At 39.3% G+C, this 21,219-nt stretch overlaps 1 protein-coding gene across 1 annotated transcript in view; it reads left to right on the top strand.

The window, feature by feature from the left end:
* The first annotated feature begins 976 nt into the window (after positions 1-976).
* Positions 977-21,219, top strand: part of LOC136678604 (integrin alpha-11-like) — a 28,985-nt gene continuing 8,742 nt past the window's right edge. Inside the window, exons 1-19 of the mRNA XM_066656652.1 lie at positions 977-1,080; positions 1,927-2,018; positions 2,854-2,968; positions 3,311-3,438; positions 3,594-3,742; positions 4,138-4,282; positions 4,918-5,083; positions 5,355-5,425; positions 7,660-7,804; positions 8,797-8,945; positions 9,870-10,013; positions 12,312-12,515; positions 13,242-13,372; positions 13,564-13,730; positions 16,796-16,935; positions 17,972-18,082; positions 18,188-18,273; positions 18,356-18,560; positions 18,863-18,961. Coding sequence (XP_066512749.1) covers positions 1,968-2,018; positions 2,854-2,968; positions 3,311-3,438; positions 3,594-3,742; positions 4,138-4,282; positions 4,918-5,083; positions 5,355-5,425; positions 7,660-7,804; positions 8,797-8,945; positions 9,870-10,013; positions 12,312-12,515; positions 13,242-13,372; positions 13,564-13,730; positions 16,796-16,935; positions 17,972-18,082; positions 18,188-18,273; positions 18,356-18,560; positions 18,863-18,961 — 2,406 coding nt within the window. The 5' untranslated portion in view covers positions 977-1,080; positions 1,927-1,967. The remainder of the gene's footprint in view (positions 1,081-1,926; positions 2,019-2,853; positions 2,969-3,310; positions 3,439-3,593; positions 3,743-4,137; positions 4,283-4,917; positions 5,084-5,354; positions 5,426-7,659; positions 7,805-8,796; positions 8,946-9,869; positions 10,014-12,311; positions 12,516-13,241; positions 13,373-13,563; positions 13,731-16,795; positions 16,936-17,971; positions 18,083-18,187; positions 18,274-18,355; positions 18,561-18,862; positions 18,962-21,219) is intronic.

The raw sequence follows: 21,219 nt of genomic DNA, 5'->3' as shown, positions 1-21,219 counted from the left end.
CCAAAGGCTTAGGTCTTATAAATAAGCTTTGTCAAAATACTTCAACCATCAAACAGAAATTGTATGATGTATTGCTGTCTGAGCATGAGAATATTTGTATAAGTTTGAGTCTTGTCTGTGATATTTGCTGATTTACAGGTCAGTGGTAATGGACAAGTGTGTTTATGTGCTGTACTATTCTGGGTCAGGACACACACCCTCACACACAACACACACTCATGAAGCCTCACAGACCTCACACACATGCACATGGAACTTCACATACCTTGCCGCCCTGGTTGTTTTTACTGATAAAGACCAACAGCACCCAGCTCAATCTGTTTAAACATCACTCTGCTTACTGTGTCCAAATACCTGTCACCTCTTCTTTAATCCTTTCATGATATCCACATTTCTGAGCAAATAGCCAGTGTTCCAACAATATTTACCTGATGTCTGAAGAAATCTTTGTTGTTTTTAAAAAATGTTAAATGTGTAGTTTTGCTCTGGAACTCTGAATCTGGGGTAGTTAACATTTAATGGAAACTTTCTCTTAGAATTGTACAAATGTCAGGCCTAAATCAAGTCATTTCTGTCACACTGGGTTAATCCTAAACAGTTTCATTCTTGCGGTCTGTCTCTGTTTGTGTTGAACATGATACAGATATTACCTTTTGTTTACTATTTAATGTCCAGTCTTTTAATTTCCAGTTTTAACAACCATCATGTAAAAGTTGTTCATTTTACACAAGATATTTCTGAAAGGTATACCTTATGATATGTCAAATGTTTAGGATTTCCCAGATCAGGAGCAGCCGGACTTGTAACCAACTTAAATTGAACTTTGGATGTGCAAAATAAAAATAGGAAAATAAATAAATGAAAGGGTGGAATTCTTGCAGAGTACTGTTCACTATATTACATTATACTATTGGAATCTAATGTTTTATCAATATAAAAGGTAATTGTGGTTTGTGCTTGCTTTTAGGTTACTGGTCGGGGCTCCATTAGAAACAAATGGCCAGCACCAAACAGGTGATGTGTATAAATGTCCTTTAAGCAGAAGAGTTGCAGGTCCCAGCTGCACCAAGCTCAATTTAGGTATTTTTGTCTTTGCTTCACAAACTCAGTGCATTATTTGTGTAAATACACCTTAAAAGGATCATTATTATTTGCTGTGCCAGTGTAATTACTTCTCAATGTTTCCCATGATCATTTGGATAAAGCCCAGCGCTGTGGTTATAGTAAAGTGTTACTAGGCAGCTCTCAGTGTGAAAAGCTGCAGGGGAGACACCACCATAATGATTAATTATTTCCTCAGTCCTCAGTTTACATACATTTCCACATATGTGCTGCTGCATGTGCCACACATCTGTGTGGGATTTCATATAAAGATACAGCAGTGTGTGTAAATAACTTGCAGAGCTACATGCAGCAAAATCTCTAAGAGCTCTTTAAACCCAACTAGATCACATTATTCTATATTTATAGCGAAATAAAATGTCCAAAATATGTAGACACCCTAATGACAAGTGAATTCAGAAAAGTATGAAATGGCACTCATGAGACTTAGGTCCCGATGCCCAATGTCATTTATCACCTTTGGAATGAGTCAGAGTGCTGTTTGTGATCCAGACCTTATACTCCAGTGTCACTGCCTGACATCAGAATTTTTCTCATGGCTGAATATCTACTTTAAAATGTTTCTAATATAATAAGGTTACTGCATCAATCAAGGGGCTGCCTCCTTTTTGACAGCTTTCGTTTCAAAAGCAGGAGTCTTTTGGGCACATAATTTGATAAAACTAGCAGTTATTTACATTGTAATTTCAATGTGTGATAACCATATTTAATGTGGCCATTTTCAGACTGGATGTATAATTAATGGCTGCTTTGCCTACTCTGTTGATAAGTTTGATTAGTTATTCATTGCTGATTCTCTTTAAGGAAAGATATCTTTGACAAATGTCTCTGAACGTAAAGATAAAATGAGGCTGGGGATGACACTCACTTCCAACCCTAAAGATAACAGCTTTGTGGTAAGTTAAAGAAGAAGTGTTTGCTTTGTTGTAGGCAGCAGAAAATAAACGGGAGGACTGGCATGTATAAACTATATATATTTTATTTTTGTGGGTGGCACGGTGGTGCAGCAGGTAGTGTTGCAGTCACACAGCTCCAGGGACCTGGTGGTTGTGGGTTCGATTCCCACTCTGGGTGACTGTCTGTGAGGAGTTTGGTGTGTTCTCTCCGTGTCTGCATGGGTTTCCTCTGGGTGCTCTGTTTTCCTCCCACAGTCCAAAAACACACGTTGGTAGGTGGATTGGCGACTCAAAAGTGTCCGTGAGTGTGTGTGTTGCCCTGTGAAAGACTGGCGCCTCCTCCAGGATGTATTCCTGCCTTGCACCCAATGATTGTAGGCTGGTTCTGGACCCACCGCGACCCTGAACTGGATAAGGGTTACAGATAATGAATGAATGAATTTTGTTTATGTTTAAAATGTATTAATGTATAACTGATATTGTGCTCTAAGAGACATGCAATCAAAATTAGCTGAATATAACTTTAAGAAATATTTGATGACAAAACAATATTTTTTTGTCAGGGCAACACACATGCATCATAAAAATTAGTTATTGTAAAAGGCTTTTTTGGGAAGTTCTGTTACTCTGTGCTGTAACATTATCTCTGAAGCATCCGTGACCTTTCCACCTAGACTTTTATCATAATATAAAGTAATCAAGTCATTTTGCCCAATTTACTCAAACACAAATATAATATTATGTTAGGTGGAATAACTGTATTATTTGCTTCATAAATCTTTAGTGTCAGTGCAGTTTACTGTTTTGAGTAGAACTCTGGCTTTTCTTCTTTGAGGCATGCGGTCCTCTGTGGTCATATGAATGTGGCAGCTCCTACTACAGCACAGGAATCTGCTCCAGAGTCAACGCCAGCTTTAAATTCTCTCGCACCATTGCTCCAGCTTTCCAAAGTAAGCACAGCACACCTGCACACTCCACCTGTGACTTGATTTAACTAGGAATATTTTGGGCTGTGAGTTATTTCCACCTACTCCTCTGCCCAAGACTTATATTTTATGTTAAATTTATCATAAAATGATCTGGAAATGACAAATTCTGTACAATTCAGTGTCAGTCTACTTACTATGCTTCTGACATATTTGAAAGTTAGATAGATCTCTATTTAACGCTCCAAATTTGTTAAAGATTGGCAGATTTTCAGGACATATATTTTGCACACAGATGTCTTCTCTGTAGTAGTCAAATAATTCTTATTTGTATGTATTTTACATATATAGCATTTTCTCTTTCAGGGTGTGAGACTTATATGGATATTGTGATTGTTCTGGATGGGTCTAATTCCATTTATCCGTGGTATGAAGTTCAAGACTTTCTCATCAATATCCTGCAGAAGTTCTACATTGGGCCTGGCCAGATACAGGTATAGGATATACATCCTGTTTATTTTGTAATGTTTGTTTTTTCATAACGATGTATAGTTTAAAGTGCTGGTATGGTCTTACTTCAGTGATAGGTTACAGATATGATATATTGAAGATATATGAAAATTTTATTTGTGTATGTGTGTGTGCTTAGGTTGGAGTAGTGCAGTATGGTGAGAAGGTGGTTACTGAGTTTCAGCTGAATGATTATCGCTCAGTGGAAGACGTGGTAAAGGCTGCCAGAAAGATAGATCAGAGAGGCGGGGAAGAGACCAACACTGCACTGGGCATCAGTGTAGCACGGTACTATACATACATATGTAAAAACACATACAGTATAAATGGGAGGCATGCTCAAATTCATGCAGAACCAGTGCAGGGAAACTCTTCCACCAATGTACTCTCTGGACTTGTGCCTACCCTTGAAAATCAAACAGAAAAACAGTATTAACAGCTGAACTGAAGATCTGAAGTCTAAGAAGTATTCAAATTGCGTTCTGAGGGTGCTTGTCCATTGCTTTTAAATTCACAATCTCTTTATTTTTTATTCAATAACTACATGGTTAAGAGTCCAACCACATGTGTTATTCTTTGGTAAGTGTAAGAAGATTTGCAAACTGACAGGTCATTTAAGGGACTTCAACTCACTTCGATCAATATTTTGAATAAATCTGAATATGTGTTATGTGTCTTGTCAGATCTCAGGGTTTCAAACAGGGCGGAAGGAGAGGAGCAAAGAAGGTCATGATTGTCATAACAGACGGAGAGTCGCATGACAGTCAGGACCTGCAGCAGGTCATCGAAGATAGTGAAAAGGACGGCATTGTTCGATATGCTATTGCTGTGAGTTTCCCATTTTCATGCATGTGTAATTCTTGTTCTTGTGATTTAGCGAAGAACTGGAAAATGTCTTCTCTCTTTTCAAACTCAAATGCAGAAGGGACGTTTATAATGTCAGTAAATTAAAACTTCTACATGCATGATTCACTGAACCACAAAAGTATTGGTTCTGTAAGATCCAAATAAGCCCAAGCAGTTTTGTGGGGGGTTAGGTATGCCAGCCACAATAATGAAAGCTATTTTAACTCATCCTGACTTAGAAATGCCATAGTCCTCAATATCAGTATTCATATTCTCTTAGAGCTTGGACTGAAGATGTAAATGACCTGTTTCAAAGCGGCATGGCTTGTGTGCCCAGCACAAAAACTGAGCCTCATGCTGGGATAATGAGGTGGACAATTAGTGTTGAGCCACAGTAACATGGGCAGGGAACCTATTGAGGTCACGTTTAGTTGCTGACACCAGCGGAATCTGTGACACTGAGTGCTGGATGTCTGAGCCTCATTTAAAGGGAACTAGTAGCTTTGGCCCTGAGGAGGAATGAGTCATGGTGGATGGAAGTGTGCTCCAGACTGGTTAATGTCTAGCAATGGCAGGATGCTGTCTGACTAAATGGACCCTGTTTGGTCTTTGTCCAGGTGCTTGGATACTACAATCGCAGAGGGATTAACCCAGAGACTTTCCTGAATGAGATCAAGTACATAGCCAGTGACCCAGATGACAAACATTTCTTCAACGTCACTGATGAAGCTGCATTGAAAGACATTGTGGATGCTCTAGGAGAGAGGATTTTCAGTTTGGAAGGTAGTGGATTTGCCATGAGGGCCAGCATTGCCTCATGTCTATAATGCAAAACCTTAAGCCTATAAAACATTTACAACATCTCAGCATTGTAGTGAATTATAAATCCACTTGGAGCAAGTCTTAAGCACTCTCTGTTCACTTTGATATACACTCAGTATCATAACTCTTCCCAAGACACTCTAAGACTCAACTAAAGTGCAGTGTGCTGAATTTTAAGCCAGTGCAGGAACCCTTCACCTCCCTTTGTGCTCTCTCTTGCTCTTGTTTATAGGGACTAGTAAGAACGGGACTGCATTTGGTCTCCAGATGTCCCAGGCAGGCTTCTCCACACATATAGTTCAGGTAAGCTTTGTTATTTGTCTGTCTGCTTTTGTTGTATTCCACATCAGAGGTTTTCTGTGTCAATTTCACTTCCGTGGACTTACCACACTCCCCAGATCTCAGCCTCAGTTGCGTCTATAAAACTTGAGGTCATCATGATATATGAAACCCTCCCATCTCTGTCCTTTCTAATGCAAATGGGATTTTTTCGATCACCATTCCAGAAAGATGTAAATAAAAGGCCCCGCACTGGCCTCCCACGGGAGGAAGGCTGTGGTGAGTGGTGAAGAGGAAGTGTTTCCCAAGTCAGAGAGAGAAAAATTATATCTCTATTTCCACCATGCGTTTGGCTCTCTTGGGTCTGCAGCTGATATCAGCGAGAGAGTTGTTGGCTCACAGGTCGACACAGCTGGCTGGCCTCCAGCACAGTCGCACAAATTCCACACTCCCCATTGTACCTGGGAGTCTGGAAGAGCAACAGTGGGAGTATATCCAAAAACTCATTCCAGACTGTACCTGAAGGTCCTAGCTGTTTCCAAGTCTCATTCCGAACGGGAAGGTTACTTAACCTCATCAGTATCCAGGCCACACCATCTGCTGATGCAACTGCTCCAATTTTCCAATCCATTGCCACAAACAAGGCTCAACCTGCCATGGGAATTATAAATATATAATCTTTACATTTTTGTGGGAAAATAAATTGATAGGAAAACTGCAGATGGTGACTAGGATGGCTGGAAATCCCATCTGCCAGACACTTGAAAGGCTGGGATAGCACTTGCTCAAAAAGAGGCGACCTGAGTGTTGAGAAGAAGGATAACTTATTGGAAAGAATATTTAAACTTCAGAAGAAAATTGTCCCCCCAATAGCACAGATGGTTTTTGCTCAGGCTGGGCTCTGCCAGCTTAAACTGTGGCAAAAGCCAGACATATTCAGATGTTCCACAGTGCTATGTGGTCTATTAGTCTTCACATTTGCTTTGCATAGTTTTTTGTGGCTATTAGTTACTGGCATGGAAGATGGTCTGAGTGAGGTTTTAAATAATTCCAGTAACCTGAATTTAAACAGTTGTATGACTTATAAATCATGATCCACTTTTGCTCTAAATCTGAAAAAATCCACAGATGTTTCTGTGCACACTTTCACTGTGAGAAGATAACTCACTCTGGGTGTGAAAGGATGTGTGTGTGGTAGTCTACTTTTTGTTTAAGGCTTTTAAGGCACTTTCCAGGTAAATTTGCTGTTTGCTTTGCAGTCAGTTAGGCACATGTGGGATTGAGCACATATGGCTAAATAGCCAAGAGAAAAACATTCGCAGATCCAGCAGTCATAAATCTATGCTTGTTTAAGCCTTGTAGTCGAACAAGTGTGTTGAGGCTAAGGTCACCATTTTGAGTGCATGACACAATGTGTTTTGAGAGGTTTCATTGCCTATATGTATCCATGAAGCAGTCATTGGTTTTTAAATAGATCTCAGCATGTTCATTCAGGACGTGGTGACTAGTCCAGACTCGGTCATTATGCAGTGTTTGACTTTTCCTCCTCCGTGAAATGAAAGGGAATTAAATGCTTGCTAGAAATCTGGGTTGTTTGGAGTTTGCGCTGTTTCTATGGCAATCGTGCTCAACACATATACACAGCCTTACCAAGAAATATGTACTGCATGAAGTGCTAGCCGTTGTGAATTACTGTAATATTGATTTAGAAACCGTTCCAATGGGTTACACAGTATTTGTGGTGTTTTGCTATCCACAAACCACTGGAAAATGTGCAGTGACCATGAAGCTATTTCACATTTGCTCTTTTCACATAAACCTGATCAGAATGGCATGAAAACTTTTGAAATATGTTTGTTAATGTGAAGCAAAAATGATTTCTACTCTTCCTATTTCGCTCTCATGGCAAACGTGGCCTTGGATATTAGTATAAGGTTAAGCAGAGTGATCATACAGTTGTGCAATTGTTTTAAAGAGAAAGAATATGTGAGTGTGCATTTGGGAAAGCTTATTATTTCAGCTCTGAGTCCTTAAATAAATCACTAATGAATGATTCATTTGGCTAAATTAGGTCTCATCAGCTATTATTCCTAATAAACTGTAATTAGTAAGAGTTTGATGATCTCATGGTCATTAAACGAGTTCGGTGTCAACCAACCAAATTACACATTGAACACAAGGAATGCAAACACATGTTTCACAGCCATGATTGTGAATTAAAGCTGTTGTCATGGTACATATGTTCTTCTTCTTTAAAGGATGGGATTCTGGTAGGAGCGGTGGGAGCATATGACTGGAATGGAGCTGTGCTGAAAGAGACTAGGCATGGTAAGGTGGTCCCACCAAAGTCCTCCTACGCTCAGGAGTTCCCTGAGGAGCTGAAGAATCATGGAGCTTACTTAGGTGAGCACATCTCAGTCCATTTAACCAGTCAGAGCCACTGATTCACCCATGTATAGACAATAGAAACAGGAAATGCATTAAAATTTGAAACACTTCATGGAAATAGTTTGTTACTCACTCACTCAACTTTATTAACTGCATCACAAGGTGCACTATTTCTCAAATACTCATTGTGCTTTGCATAAATGAAACTGTGTCCTTGTTTTTTTGTGTCCTTGTACTTTTAAACAAACATTAGTTAAATGTTTCTAATATAGAGTTTTGACATGATTCATCCGTATATTGCCTTTCTTCTTCCACTCGTCTTTTTCTAAGTTTTCACTCATCTGTCTCTGTTTAAAAGACCATGCATTGGGTGTGGAGATTTTGTGGTTCAATGGCCGCTACTGCTGCAACTCGGTCTATAAACTCACTCACTGACTACATCAACTCATTTTTAACCTCTCCACCATCTCTCTCTCTCTCTCTCTCTCTCTCTCTCTCTCTCTCTCTCTCTCTCTTCTCTCTCTCTCTCTCTCTCTCTCTCTCTCTCACACACACACACACACATCTGTACTCAGTGTCTCGTTGGCACTCAAGGCCCGCTTTACCCACATTAGCAGTAGTGTAAAGGCCCCACTGTTCTTTTATTACAAAATCTTCCTGCCCAGTTTCAGGCTGATGAGCAAATGATTGCAGTGCTCTAATTCGAGCTGTGTCTTAGCCACATTTGCATAATGCAAAGCAGAGTCTAGGGGCTACTTTGCAAAGGCATTGTGGTTTGAGGCTCAGCTGTTAGCATTACTGTTATAGTAATAACTGTTCAACAAGAAATAAACTGTGGCATTTGATTTCCTTCATTTAATTCATACATATATTATAACTTCAAACTTGACTCTAAAAGTGATTAATGAGTAATAAGTAATAATAAGATCAGGGTAGTTGTCAAGACAAAACAGGTTTATTTAGAATGATGAAGCAATGAGAAATATAATTAACTTATTGTTATTTAGGTTACACAGTGACGTCTGTGGTGTCTGCTAAAAGTGGTCAGCTATATGTGGCTGGTGCACCTCGATTTAACCACACAGGCAAAGTTATCATCTTCACGCTCCAGAACACAGGAGAGCTCTCCATACTGCACTCACTGAAGGGACAACAGGTACCACAGCAGCACAGCATCACCTGTGTTCATCTATAGATGATAGAGCACACAAAAACAACACATACACAAAAACCCTCTCATCTACTCATAAGATATTATATAGAAATGAGTGTGCGTGTGTTATATGTGACGGAATGCCACACCAATCATTCATCATGTGTGCATGTTGGTGTGAAACAGCACTTTGTGTTCTTGTCTGTTCACTGTGGCACTGCTTACCATATGCCCAGGAAACCCTGCTACATCAATTAACATTATAGATTTGTATGCACCACAATTTATTAGAGGAATATTAATAAAAAAATGTATTAAAGTGGCAGACATTTGGTGAGTTATAATAAATGTGGTTCCTCTAGTAACTCTTTCCTGATTGGTGCATGGACCTCAAGTCCATTTTAGATCTGATCGGTTTTGGTTCACATGGATTTTCCTGCTCCTAAGAAGTTTCAAATTTTTAGTGCTGCTATATTCCCAAAGGCACTGTTTCTTGGCATATGGTATTCACATTTGGTTTTGCTCTGCCAGATGCTTTTAGATCACCACTGAATGGTCGAGTGACAGGAAATGCTTTCTAACTGTGAACAGTGTTTACATTTTTTAACACACTCTGGTAAGACTTAAGCTGTGTTAGACCACTCTATTGTAGCAATGTAATTCTTGCTCATCCATTTTTTATTTGGGACAGAATATGATGCAGTCTAGACTCCAGACACACACGGAATACATGTGCTTCCAATCACACTGAAATTTAAAACATAGACAGCTAGACATACACATACAAAAGCACTTATGTATGTTTTTGGCATATGATTGTGTTGTATACATATAGGTCTGTATGGATATAGGGTTTTGGGGATTTTTGGGGGTTGGATGTATTTGGATGTATTATGGATTGGTACATTCTGGTGTTAATCTGTACAGATTGGCTCCTACTATGGAAGTGAGATTGCTCCAGTCGACATTGATGGAGACGGAATTACTGATAATCTACTGGTCGCTGCCCCAATGTTCTTTAGTGGAGGCTGGGAGAGGGGAAAGGTCTACATCTACAGGGTCACTGAACAAGTAAATATACCAAAAGCCTTTTACAATATGTACAATACTATACACAACACAACACATGCGTGACAATCAGAACTCCTCAGAACACAAGCTATTTATATGGAACCCATGCTTACTTAAACCACACCTGATCACAGCTAAATAAAATGTCAAAGAAATCATACCAAGCCATGGCTGTGGCTCAATTGGCTTTTTAATTTTCATATATTTTTTTAATAGAATAACCTAACTTAATACCACACTATATCAAGTTGCGGCCACAACTTGAGTAATTAAAGTAATTAAAAATAATGGCATATTATAAAGCGCACTGCAGAACACAACACCAAAAGAAGCACCTCAAATAAAGTTGGCACCAAACCTGTTGTATAAAAGTTTTAGAGTGCTTCTCCATTAGGTGCCTTATTATTATCCCCTTAATGAAAGTGCAGACAGACATTTGACACCTGCTTACATTCAACCCATGCCAGCACCATTCCATGTCTTTATTAGACTGCAAGTGCACATTGAACTCAGTGGGAAAACATTTACTTCTTCAAGGATAATTACCTGCAGCTTGTGGGGAGACTGTGCTGTACCAAAGGCTAAAATGACTGGACAGTAACGGTAAGAGAATCATGGTGGATAGGAAAAGAACCTCAGGCTGGCCAGCTTCTTTCATCCAGTTAAGGTTTATTTCCTGTGATGTTTCCCATCAGTCGTTCAGGCCAAGAGAGAAGAGAAACCAGAAGGAAACAAGGGAAATTTCAAAGCATATACCTTATTTATTGCCTTTATCAGGGACATATGTCACCATTCCAAGTTTCAGAAGTTTCCATTCTGCATTCCGTTGTGTTGCATTTCAGAAGCTCTTTGTTGCATTGTCATGGTTTTATGCACCAGCCACAACCTCTTTTTATGATTCAGAATGAAACTGTTCATGTTCCGGTGCATTTAAGACTGATATGTCTAAAAGACCTCTGTCCTGATTGGGTAGTGCCTTATTTATAAAGTTTGAGCTGAAATGTCTAGGCTTTACACTTAGGTGTGGTTGGATTTGGGTTGTTACATCACAATTTTTTTAAATCCAATTAGACTCTTTTTGGCTATTTAATTTCTGCAAAAGGACAGTGAATGGTATGTTTACATTCAGCTGTTTCTGGAAATGAAAAAGGGGCTGCTATATCTATGTACCATTTCTTTTGTGTAAAACCCAAGGGCTGTTTTCCACTCTGATCTCCCCTTTCTCCTCTGCTTCCCTCAAATCTTTCCCCATCTTCTCCTCTTTTTTCTCCATTAAAAAAAACAAGTGATCTCATGTGGCTGCCGTCTGAGGGCAGTATATTAAGGAGAGAAGCATGGTATTTCTGAGGAGGAGGAGGAGAAGTGGGTGAGGGTGGGGTAGGGGGGGCGGGGGTTGTGTGGCTAATTGCACTCCCGAATATTTGGCTGACATGTCGAGTCTTTGCTCTGAGGAATTGCACCTTTCCCTCAAACTTTCCGTCCTTATGAGACTAATTGTTTTCAAAGGCATGGCGGACGTCTCCATACTGACTTCACCTTTTTACTGTAGACGCTCTCTATAGCCAAAGATGCTTAAGTGGTAATACAGATGCATTTTATGTATTTGACCTTGTCAGTCTGGGTATGTTAACAGATCGTTTTCTGTATTTAGATATCCTTTGGGAGAAGTGTGCATACAATACTGAGTGATTCTGAACTGTAGTTTAAGATTACAGACTGTTTATCACAGGAAGCCTGAGAAATGCTGCAGTCTATAATTTGAAATTTTGGACACATTTTTATGTTTAGCTTCTGAAAGGAATTTTAAGTAATAGACATAATAACCAGACAGTTACTACTTAAGTATAAAGATTGTGTTTCTGGATCATATGGCATACCCTGAGGAGAAGCCTCTCAGACTCCAGTGTTTGGGTAGTTACGTGATTCTAATTAAATTACTTTATTATGTATTACTTCTTCTAAAAGTATTTTCATTACTTTTTGTAGTACTGAGCAATACACATCTGAACAAAAAACCTTTTTACATTGACTTCAATTGAAATATAAGAAGATTTATCTTCTTCTGTAAAATCACTATTTTGGAGATACATGTTTTTCTTTGGAGATACAGCGATGATATAGGCATTAACATGGAATTTATATATAGAGGAAGCATACAATTTAAATACATCATGTCCCACATATTTTCTTTTACTAGGAACTTATAGGTAACATAAGAACAGTAATATTATCGTGACTAAAAACAGTGCTCAGACTTGAGTGTACACCAATTTTATTCCTTCACTTGTATGTTCACAGCCCCGCTTCATCCTAGAGGGGGCACTTGAGCTCACCGAGTTGGGACAGAATGCCAGGTTCGGTTCTGCTCTGGCTCCAGTACCTGATCTAAACGGAGACTCTTTTAATGATGTGGTGGTGGGAGCTCCATTGGAGGATGATCATAGAGGAGCCATTTATATCTACAACAGCCAACGCAATAGGATCCTCAGGAAGTATAAACAGGTATGTATGCTTTTTTTCAGTTGAGTAGATACAGACCTTGACATAAGTAATGGAGTAAAAACATGGAGTAAAGAGACATTCTGGTAATACTTTAATGACCTCCATTGGTCATTGATTATTTCCCTAATAACTACCTATGTACATTTATTAACTATAACTGAAGTATATCTGTTCAGCAATTTTCAAGGAAAAAATGTAATGCTTCAGCTGGTTCAGTTACACCTCCTCAAACCACAAATAGACAGGATTGGTTAACTTTATGACATATGAAACTTTGGATGCCTGAATTTGCTTGTTTGAGACAGGCAATGCTGCAGTTTAAAAACTGAAAAGCTCAGACATAGCTGCTTATTTCACACAACATGTGTCTTCTAACAGAAATATCACCACATGGGCAATGAACAATGTAGCAATGCAAAGTTTTGCATCAATTATTCCATCTAATTTATAATGGTTTGACAGAATGCAAGATTAAATATTGGTATCATCAGCTACAGGATTCAGAATGAACTATAAATAATGCATATTGGAATATTTGTGGTGTTATTTATTTAGGCCCAGAACAAAAGCTAAACCGAGAAAGTGTGTAGATATACAGCTACATTGTTACCTTTTTCTGTCAGTTTCTAAAGATATGTAGCAAAATGTTTCCTTCAGAATTCAGCTGAAGCAACTTTACTTTAAAAACTGTCTCTAAATTTGTTTCCATTTGTTTCTGTCTCTCAGAGGATTGGAGCAATAGATCTAGCCCCTGGTTTGCAGTATTTTGGCAGGAGTATCCATGGGAAATTGGACATGAATGGTGATGGTCTGGTGGATCTGGCTGTAGGTTCATTAGGCGCTGCAGTCCTACTCTGGTGGGTGAAAACTGTAGAAAACTCAATATACTAAATCAAACAGATCAGGAAATAATCCATACACCTCCATGTTCAAAGTATATAAGAAAACTTATATCAAAAGTATATAAGAAAACTAAAAAAAAAAAAACAACAGTTGGAAGAGACCTTTTGTATATATGATGGTACATGATGTTGTTTTTGTGTTTCAGGTCTCGTAATGTGGTACGTATTCATGCTAAAATCCAATTTGAACCAAGCAAGATCAACGTCTTCAATAAGGACTGTCGTAGAGGAGGGAAGGATGCAACATGTATGTCTGCCATAGTGTGTCTCAACATCACCGCCAGGACTGCTATCAAAGCCTCGCAGGAAGTAGGTCAGTCCTCCAAGTTACTTCATCAATAAGTTTCTGTAAATACATTAAAAGGGATTAATTATTATTGAACGTCATGAAAATTTTGACAATATAATTATTCAACAATAAAAGCAATGCACCCAACAATAAAGGAAGCCTCATGCATTTCTTGAATCCTTGAATTCGATCACCTTGAAATATATTTGTATTAAGGCTTTTTAGCTTTTAAATTTCTATAACTTTATTAATGCATATCTCCCAATAGATATTTTAACACAAATGATTGTTCTGGAACCAAGTGCTTTCATAGCAGGCCCTGAATTGTTTGGATAGCCATTTCTTTTGATTCAGATGTATGAGCTTTAGTGGAAATCAAGACTATACTATTGCCTTCTCACAGTCCCTTCTTCACAACCCAGTTCATTTAGGGTAATTAGGAAGCTCTCGCCACATTTTATGGCTTAAAGAATAACACTACAAGATGATCGATTCCATGCAAAGTGGGCTTTTGATCATCGTTTAATGACTTTGTTGACTCAAGCTCTACCTTGGAACTGAAAAGCTCCAACTGGAGAGCAGACCTATTAGACCCGGATGAAACCAAAGAATATCTGATTGTAGAATATGAAAGAGGTTTGCTTTCAAAATAGCACAGAATTACAGTCTAAAATAACACAGTATTTAAGAAAGCGCTTTGTTCAGTCCTCCAAACAATGATAGCTTGCTGGGATAAGTCATTTCTCACACTTGAAATATCTTGTCTGGATGTGAGTCAGTGCTGAAACCCTAGCAATGTCTTAAATCCAGGCTAGACATTTAGAGTTCTTGTGTCGACTAGTTATTTCAGAACCTGCAGTTATGAAGACAGTGTGCTCCTTCACATTGAACGTTGTGCTGTTATTGTTGCTTAATCTGTTTATTTTTGTGCCTTTGTGCACAGTAGTCTATACTGTCATTCAGTCTATGTCAGTCTATGCTGTCAGTTGCTAAGTGGGAGAAGTCTAACGGGACCAGGAAGAAGCACCCTGCTGCTCATACACACTTTATTCCCTCAGGATATGTCTGGTGTTACTGTGGTGCTGAGAGTATTATGGTCTGACCAGCCCACCCACAGTCAGACACAAGGCCTCTCATCACAAGTTAGTTTTAAGAGACATGTAGCAGAGGTTGTGTTTCTTCCTCGGCTCTAGGCCACATGTGTTCCAGATTAACCTTTCTGACCCCGGAGCATCTCCATCACATGTGTCATAGGTGTGAAACAAGGAAATAGTCTCAGAGAGATGACACGTTTGCCTTGGAATGGTCAACCTGGGAGAAAAGGTGATAGACATTCTGGGAAAATAAATAAGGAGGCACTTCTTTCTCATGTTTTTCTGCCACTGTCATGCCTGCTGCTAATTGCATTCAGATGTGCAGGGGCTTTTGGGGACTCTGTGGTGATCTGTCATCTCACTTTGGAAATCTGGCCTCAAATATTCCAAAACTTAAGCTTTACGGCAGTTTCTGTAGTTTGCTGTCAGAATAAATCTTCAGGGTTTATCATGTAGGTCACAGTAGATTTACTTGTATCTTGTTGTGCATCTTTTGCCTGCTTCAGTTTGAGAAATCAGATTCTTATCTTTGTGATTTAGTGATGTTAGAGATTTATTTGTTGCTGGCATCTTCTATAGAGTTATCTGTTCATCAGATAGAGAGCAGACAACTAGGCTAGATGCCTGTTAATAGAGAGAGCCTACAGTCATATTAAACTGTTCTTGTCTTTGTTCTTTGCTTAAAATGTCTATGTGCACAAATATCTTCACTGCAGTATCATGTGTAAATGGACAAAATTCAGCCTGTTGTAAAGTCTACAATTAAGACTTAATCTATCATGTTCCAGATTGCCAGTATTAATCACAATGCAATATGTGTTTGTGGATACTTGGTTTGATTTGTTAATTCATTCATTCATTCATTATCTGTAAGCGCTTATCCAGTTCAGGGTCACGGTGGGTCCAGAACCTACCTGGAATCATTGGGCGCAAGGCGGGAATACACCCTGGAGGGGGTGCCAGTCCTTCACAGGGCAACACAAACACACATTCACTCACACACTCACACCTACGGACACTTTTGAGTCGCAAATCCACTTACCAACGTGTTTTTGGACTGTGGGAGGAAACCGGAGCATCCGTAGGAAACCCATGCAGACACAGGAAGACAACACACCAACTCCTCACACACAGTCACCCGGAGCTGGAATTGAACCTACAACCTCCAGGTCCCTGGAGCTGTGTGACTGCGACACTACCTGCTGCACCACCGTGCCACCCATTTGTTAATTCAGCCAATAAAACCAGTATAATCTCTAAAGAAAAAATATTGTTAAGGGAATGGAATGCTTTGAAGCCAGTGAAGGATTAGTTTAGATTTATTTTTTTCTTTATTTACTGCACAGGTATTTGAAGTATACATCTTTGGTATGAAACTGTGGACAACTTGTTTAGAGGGTGAGGACGGGCTGTGTACTTAAGGAGAGGAAATAATTCCAAAAACTTGGGCTGAAGTTGTGGGTTTGAGCCTTCTGCTTTACACAAGTGAGATGTTTAGTGTAAAAGGTTCATCACTGAAAACAGGCAGTCTCAGACCTCTTTGTCTTCATGTGTCAGAAGTAACTGACAGGAAAATTGTTACTATCAGAAGAACAACTCCTCGAAGTAAGAGAATTAGTGATCTCAGCTACTGATGCTGGATGATTCATTCTGAATCACAAACACCCTCCACCCCACCACACACACATCCCCAAGGTATTGGACTGTGCTCTGTCACCCCAGAGACACAGTTCGACTGCTCCACAGCTAATTCTAGGGGTATTTACATCCCACAAGCCAACAGTTGGCAGTGAGCCTGGTGACCTCAGTTTCTCCACAACATCCCCCTTTCATATTATGCTAGTCTTTGGAGATTATACAAACAAATGGACATCTGTGTCCACACTTGGTGCATCATAAAGGGGTCTTGTGAAAAAAAAGTGTTTATATAACACCAGACTGCATACATTTTTCGAGGTAAGAATCTTGAATTGTCTCTTTTTTCCCTATCTGTAGATCTTTGGTACAGTGCCTTTATTGAGGAGAGGCGTTTTAACCCTCGTGCTGTAATGGATGACCCAGATCGGCAGCAGCCACAGAACCTCACTCTTCTTCCTGGGCAGGAAGCCTGCGAACACATCTATTTCCACGTTATGGTGAGCTCACCTCTCATACTTACTCAAAATATTATCTTCAACTGGTTCAAATCAGTGGAAAGAGGAGCTGCTTCACAGAAAGTTATTTTATAATCTCAAGGCTCCTAAAACTCGCATCATTTCCTCTTCGTCTCAGTATTAAGCAGTATACTGGTTGCATAGCACAGAACTGTGTCAGTGAAGGTAATCATTAACAGACATTGGTAATAACCAGATAAATAACAGATGGTAATATTAGCAGCACATGCCGTTATATCACATTACATATTGCTATATTATTTTGGTTATTTTGCACACTATTACATATTAATTTTTTTCTCTACATCTGCACAAAATATTACTGATTTGAGTAGGGAATATTCAGAAACAATAAACACTATAGTAGACACTACTACACATCAAAATAGAAAAAAAAATATCCATTGTATTTACTGTTTTTATATTAAAACACACTAATTGTTTTTTCTAATTGGTTTGGTAAGGTGCATTCTTTATGTATTTAGAAAAGAGTTGATTTATTTTACCCATGTAAATACACTTAATATTCCTTTTGGCAGACATGGAAATAACAACAAAAAACAATGGAGAACAAACATTCATTCATTATCTGTAACCGCTTATCCAATTCAGGGTTGCAGTGGGTCCAGAGCCTACCTGGAATCATTGGGCGCAAGGCAGGAATACACCCTGGAGGGGGCACCAGTCCTTCACAGACACACACACATTCACGGACACTTTTGAGTCACCAATCCACCTACCAACGTGTGTTTTTGGACTGTGGGAGGAAACCGGAGCACCCGGAGGAAACCCACGCAGACACGGGGAGAACACACCAACTCCTCACAGACAGTCACCCGGAGCGGGAATCGAACCCACAACCTCCAGGCCCCTGGAGCAGTGTAACTGCGACACTACCTGCTGCACCACCGTGCCGCCCAGAGAACAAACAAACAAACAAACAAAAAGTTATTTACTGTGAAGTATTTATCAATGCTCCTTTTCTTAAATGACTTATTCATTTATCCTTTTTACAAAGGACACCACAGACTATGCCAGGCCCATCATCTTCACTGTAGAAACAGGCCTTCAGGACCCAGAGCACGGTCCTACGCTAGACGACAGCTGGCCAACCACAGTCAAAACCCAGGTCTGTCTATCAAATTCTAAAAAGTTAAACATTAAAAAAAATAGAAATAAGTTTGGTTTCAAAAGTAAAGATATGCGTTTAATGCACTTTAATGCCCTTCTGCAGCTTCCTTTCTGGAATGGCTGTGATGAAGATGACCACTGTGTTCCAGACCTTGTGATACAAGCACAGACTGACCTCATCAGTCGCAAGTATGACCACACACACAAACACACACACACAGGAACTAACAAGAAAACACATTCCTCGTACTGATTCCCTATTGTGTGTTAGGCAATTCTGCGGACAGGCCTTCCGTGCAGGCAGTGTTTTGTGCCGCAGTCCAGCCCCGGCCGAAGAGAGTGAGAGGGTGATAGAGGCGTCCAGGAGGAAGATGTTGGTAGATGTTCGTTTGGAGAACAGAGGGGAAAATGCTTATGGAGCTCGTATTAACATCTCATACTCGAGAAACCTACGCTTCTCCAGTCTTGTAGTAAAGGTACAGTATAAAATACAACCATTAAAAGACCCATTGTTTGTACACAGTGTGTGTCATTCAGTCATTTAGAAGTAAGTAAAGTCATCCAGAATTTTTTATGTGAAAATCTCCGAAGTGTTACCATATTTCCTACGAAGACACAAGCATTTCCATGCTTCCATTCCTCAGTCCTAAATTCCTGTATAAGAGCATCGAATCAGTTTTATTTTTTATTTTTTTAGCGAATACTAAATAAGCATTAGAATGTGAAAAGCCTGAGATTATCAGCACAGTACAACTTTTTGGTTTCCTTTTTTCTATAGGACAATTCAGACATAGAGCTTGACTGCCGTGGTGGAAACAAGTTAAGAAATGAGAAATACTGCAACGTTAGTGCTCCTTTTATGAGAGCTAAGACTCAGGTGAGTGTTACACACTTCATTTCTACCAAGCAGTGGAATGCTGCAAAAATTCAAATGGACTAAGCAGAGAAAAAAAAGATAACGATGAGCTTGGTGAAGATTATAAAAACTGGACTAGTAAAAATTATGGACTAGAATTGACTTTTTGTTTTGGACTGTTGGTCTGTTTACTATTATTATTATTACTGAAGAAACGAGGTATTGTTTGACAGAAAAAATGCCTACTTTGGTTTCTGAAAACATTTCTCATTCCTTTCTTTATATGAATTCAGTAGCTTTAGTCCGGATGGTCTTTAATTTTGCCCACAGTTGTATAAACCTCTGCAGACTCCTGTTTGCTCCTGCAGAATGTAATTTACTGCAGTGGTATTCTGTAGGAGTTAATGCATCACTGTGGCTGTTACACTGTTCAATTTGATCAAGAAAGATATATGGCATACATTAGTTTGTGGTTCATGCTTGACCGATGAGATTTATAAATTGCAGCCCACTATGAGCTCTATACCACTGTGACTGCATGAGTTTTAATATTTTACTCTGTGTTTCAGCTGAGGACCTGGTCTCCATGTGTGGTTAATTTCGCAGGCCACTAATGTTGCATAGATCCTTAGATCAACATTACTGTGAATTCACAAACAACAAAACATAGTTTTAAATACTGTGGAAGAACTTTCCGAACTAATTGTATTTTTTTAGTTTCAGTAAAAAAGATTAAAAAATCAGATTACAGATACATTACAAAAAAACAATAGGGTAATTTCACTACACATGGTAAACCCATTGCCTGTGTACATCCCTATGAGCTTTTTTCTTTTGCTCTTAAGTAAAGCACTCTCTCTTGATCTGAGTCTCTATCCAACTGTAATGTGAAGAAAAATATATATTATATCACATTTCAGGTGATGGCCCTGAATCTTTCACTAAAATAAAAATCAAAACTCTTCTGAGTGAGAAACTTGGCAGATCTTTTTGTCTTATCTTAGCCCTGGTGAAGCCATGGAGGGTTGAGCCCAGCAGGCAACTGCTTAGCTGTAAATCTACCGGCAGTAAATATGACAAATAGGCACCACTAATGGAGATGTTATACTGCAGTGTGTGCTAATGCTAGACATCTTGGTTTGAAAGTGATGAGCTCTGATCTGATTCTTATGACTCCAGTAGAAAGGCACAATTTTTACATGGTTACATCAAAGTACACCAGCACAAACACTTCACTTTCTTCTTCACATCACACTTTTGCAGGATCATGAAGGTCTGTCAGGCACACTCACTTTCTTTTCTTTATCTCCCTCACTCTTTCTCTTTCAACTGAATCCTTCTACAAACAAAACAAAATGCTATCAAGCACTAGACCAGACTTTATGTTGGACCAAATGACAGTTTCTTTAAAGGAACAATTCAAAAGCCCTATGTTCCCATTACCACTTGTTTCACATTCACATGTAACCAGTCTGTTTCATATAAAATTAATAAACACACACAGGAGGAGTGACTATGTATTTCAAGCTAAGAAAACAAGAGACAACTTGATGTGATCCATACCATTTTATAACTCCTGTAATTAACCAACAAGTATAAACATAAAAATCTCCCCTCATGGCACCGAGCCTTCACAGACCCATGCCAAAGTGATAATGAAGTTTAGGTCAGCCCACATTTAAACAAATTCAGTGTCAAAAAGTAAAAGAACCCCTGCATTCCAGACTGATACCGACTGCCATTATCAGCTAGGTCTGTGCCTTGTCTGTGCTGAATGAGGTATATACAGGATATGGACATTAAGACCTCATTAAGGTGGTTTTTAATGCCTGTAAGCTGGCCTTCAGGTTGGGACAGAAAGCAGTATACTGTGGCCTGTTGGACTGCAGGCTTCTCCCCACACTGGGAGGGGTTCTCCTTCAGGACGGGGTTAGAGACAGCATGGCACTATGATAGCTTTGGTATTCAAAGCCAAGATACAGCTGGAATTTAGCTCCATTTACTTTGATATGGAATTCTATATTTGTTTTTAGCAAGCTTGGGTGAGAAAAAAAACTTTGCCCATGAAGTTGTGTGGATATTGGTGAATATCAGTAGTTTGTTATGCATGGGTGCAAGTGTGTTGTGTGTCAGTAAGACAGCTGAGTCTGTAATGTCGGTGCCTGTGGCTGTTTGCTCTGAGGCCATAAGCTTACAGCAGGTTATTGCAGGCTTACTGCAAAGCTCTCTACTAACGCTCACACTGTTGTTGTTGGCAGCATTCATACACAGAGGGGAAA

Source organism: Hoplias malabaricus, chromosome Y (assembly GCF_029633855.1).
Source record: "Hoplias malabaricus isolate fHopMal1 chromosome Y, fHopMal1.hap1, whole genome shotgun sequence".
NCBI classification, from domain to species: Eukaryota; Metazoa; Chordata; class Actinopteri; order Characiformes; family Erythrinidae; genus Hoplias; species Hoplias malabaricus.
The sequence above is the reverse complement of the archived record's forward strand: the minus strand, read 5'-3'. Positions and strand labels throughout refer to the sequence as shown.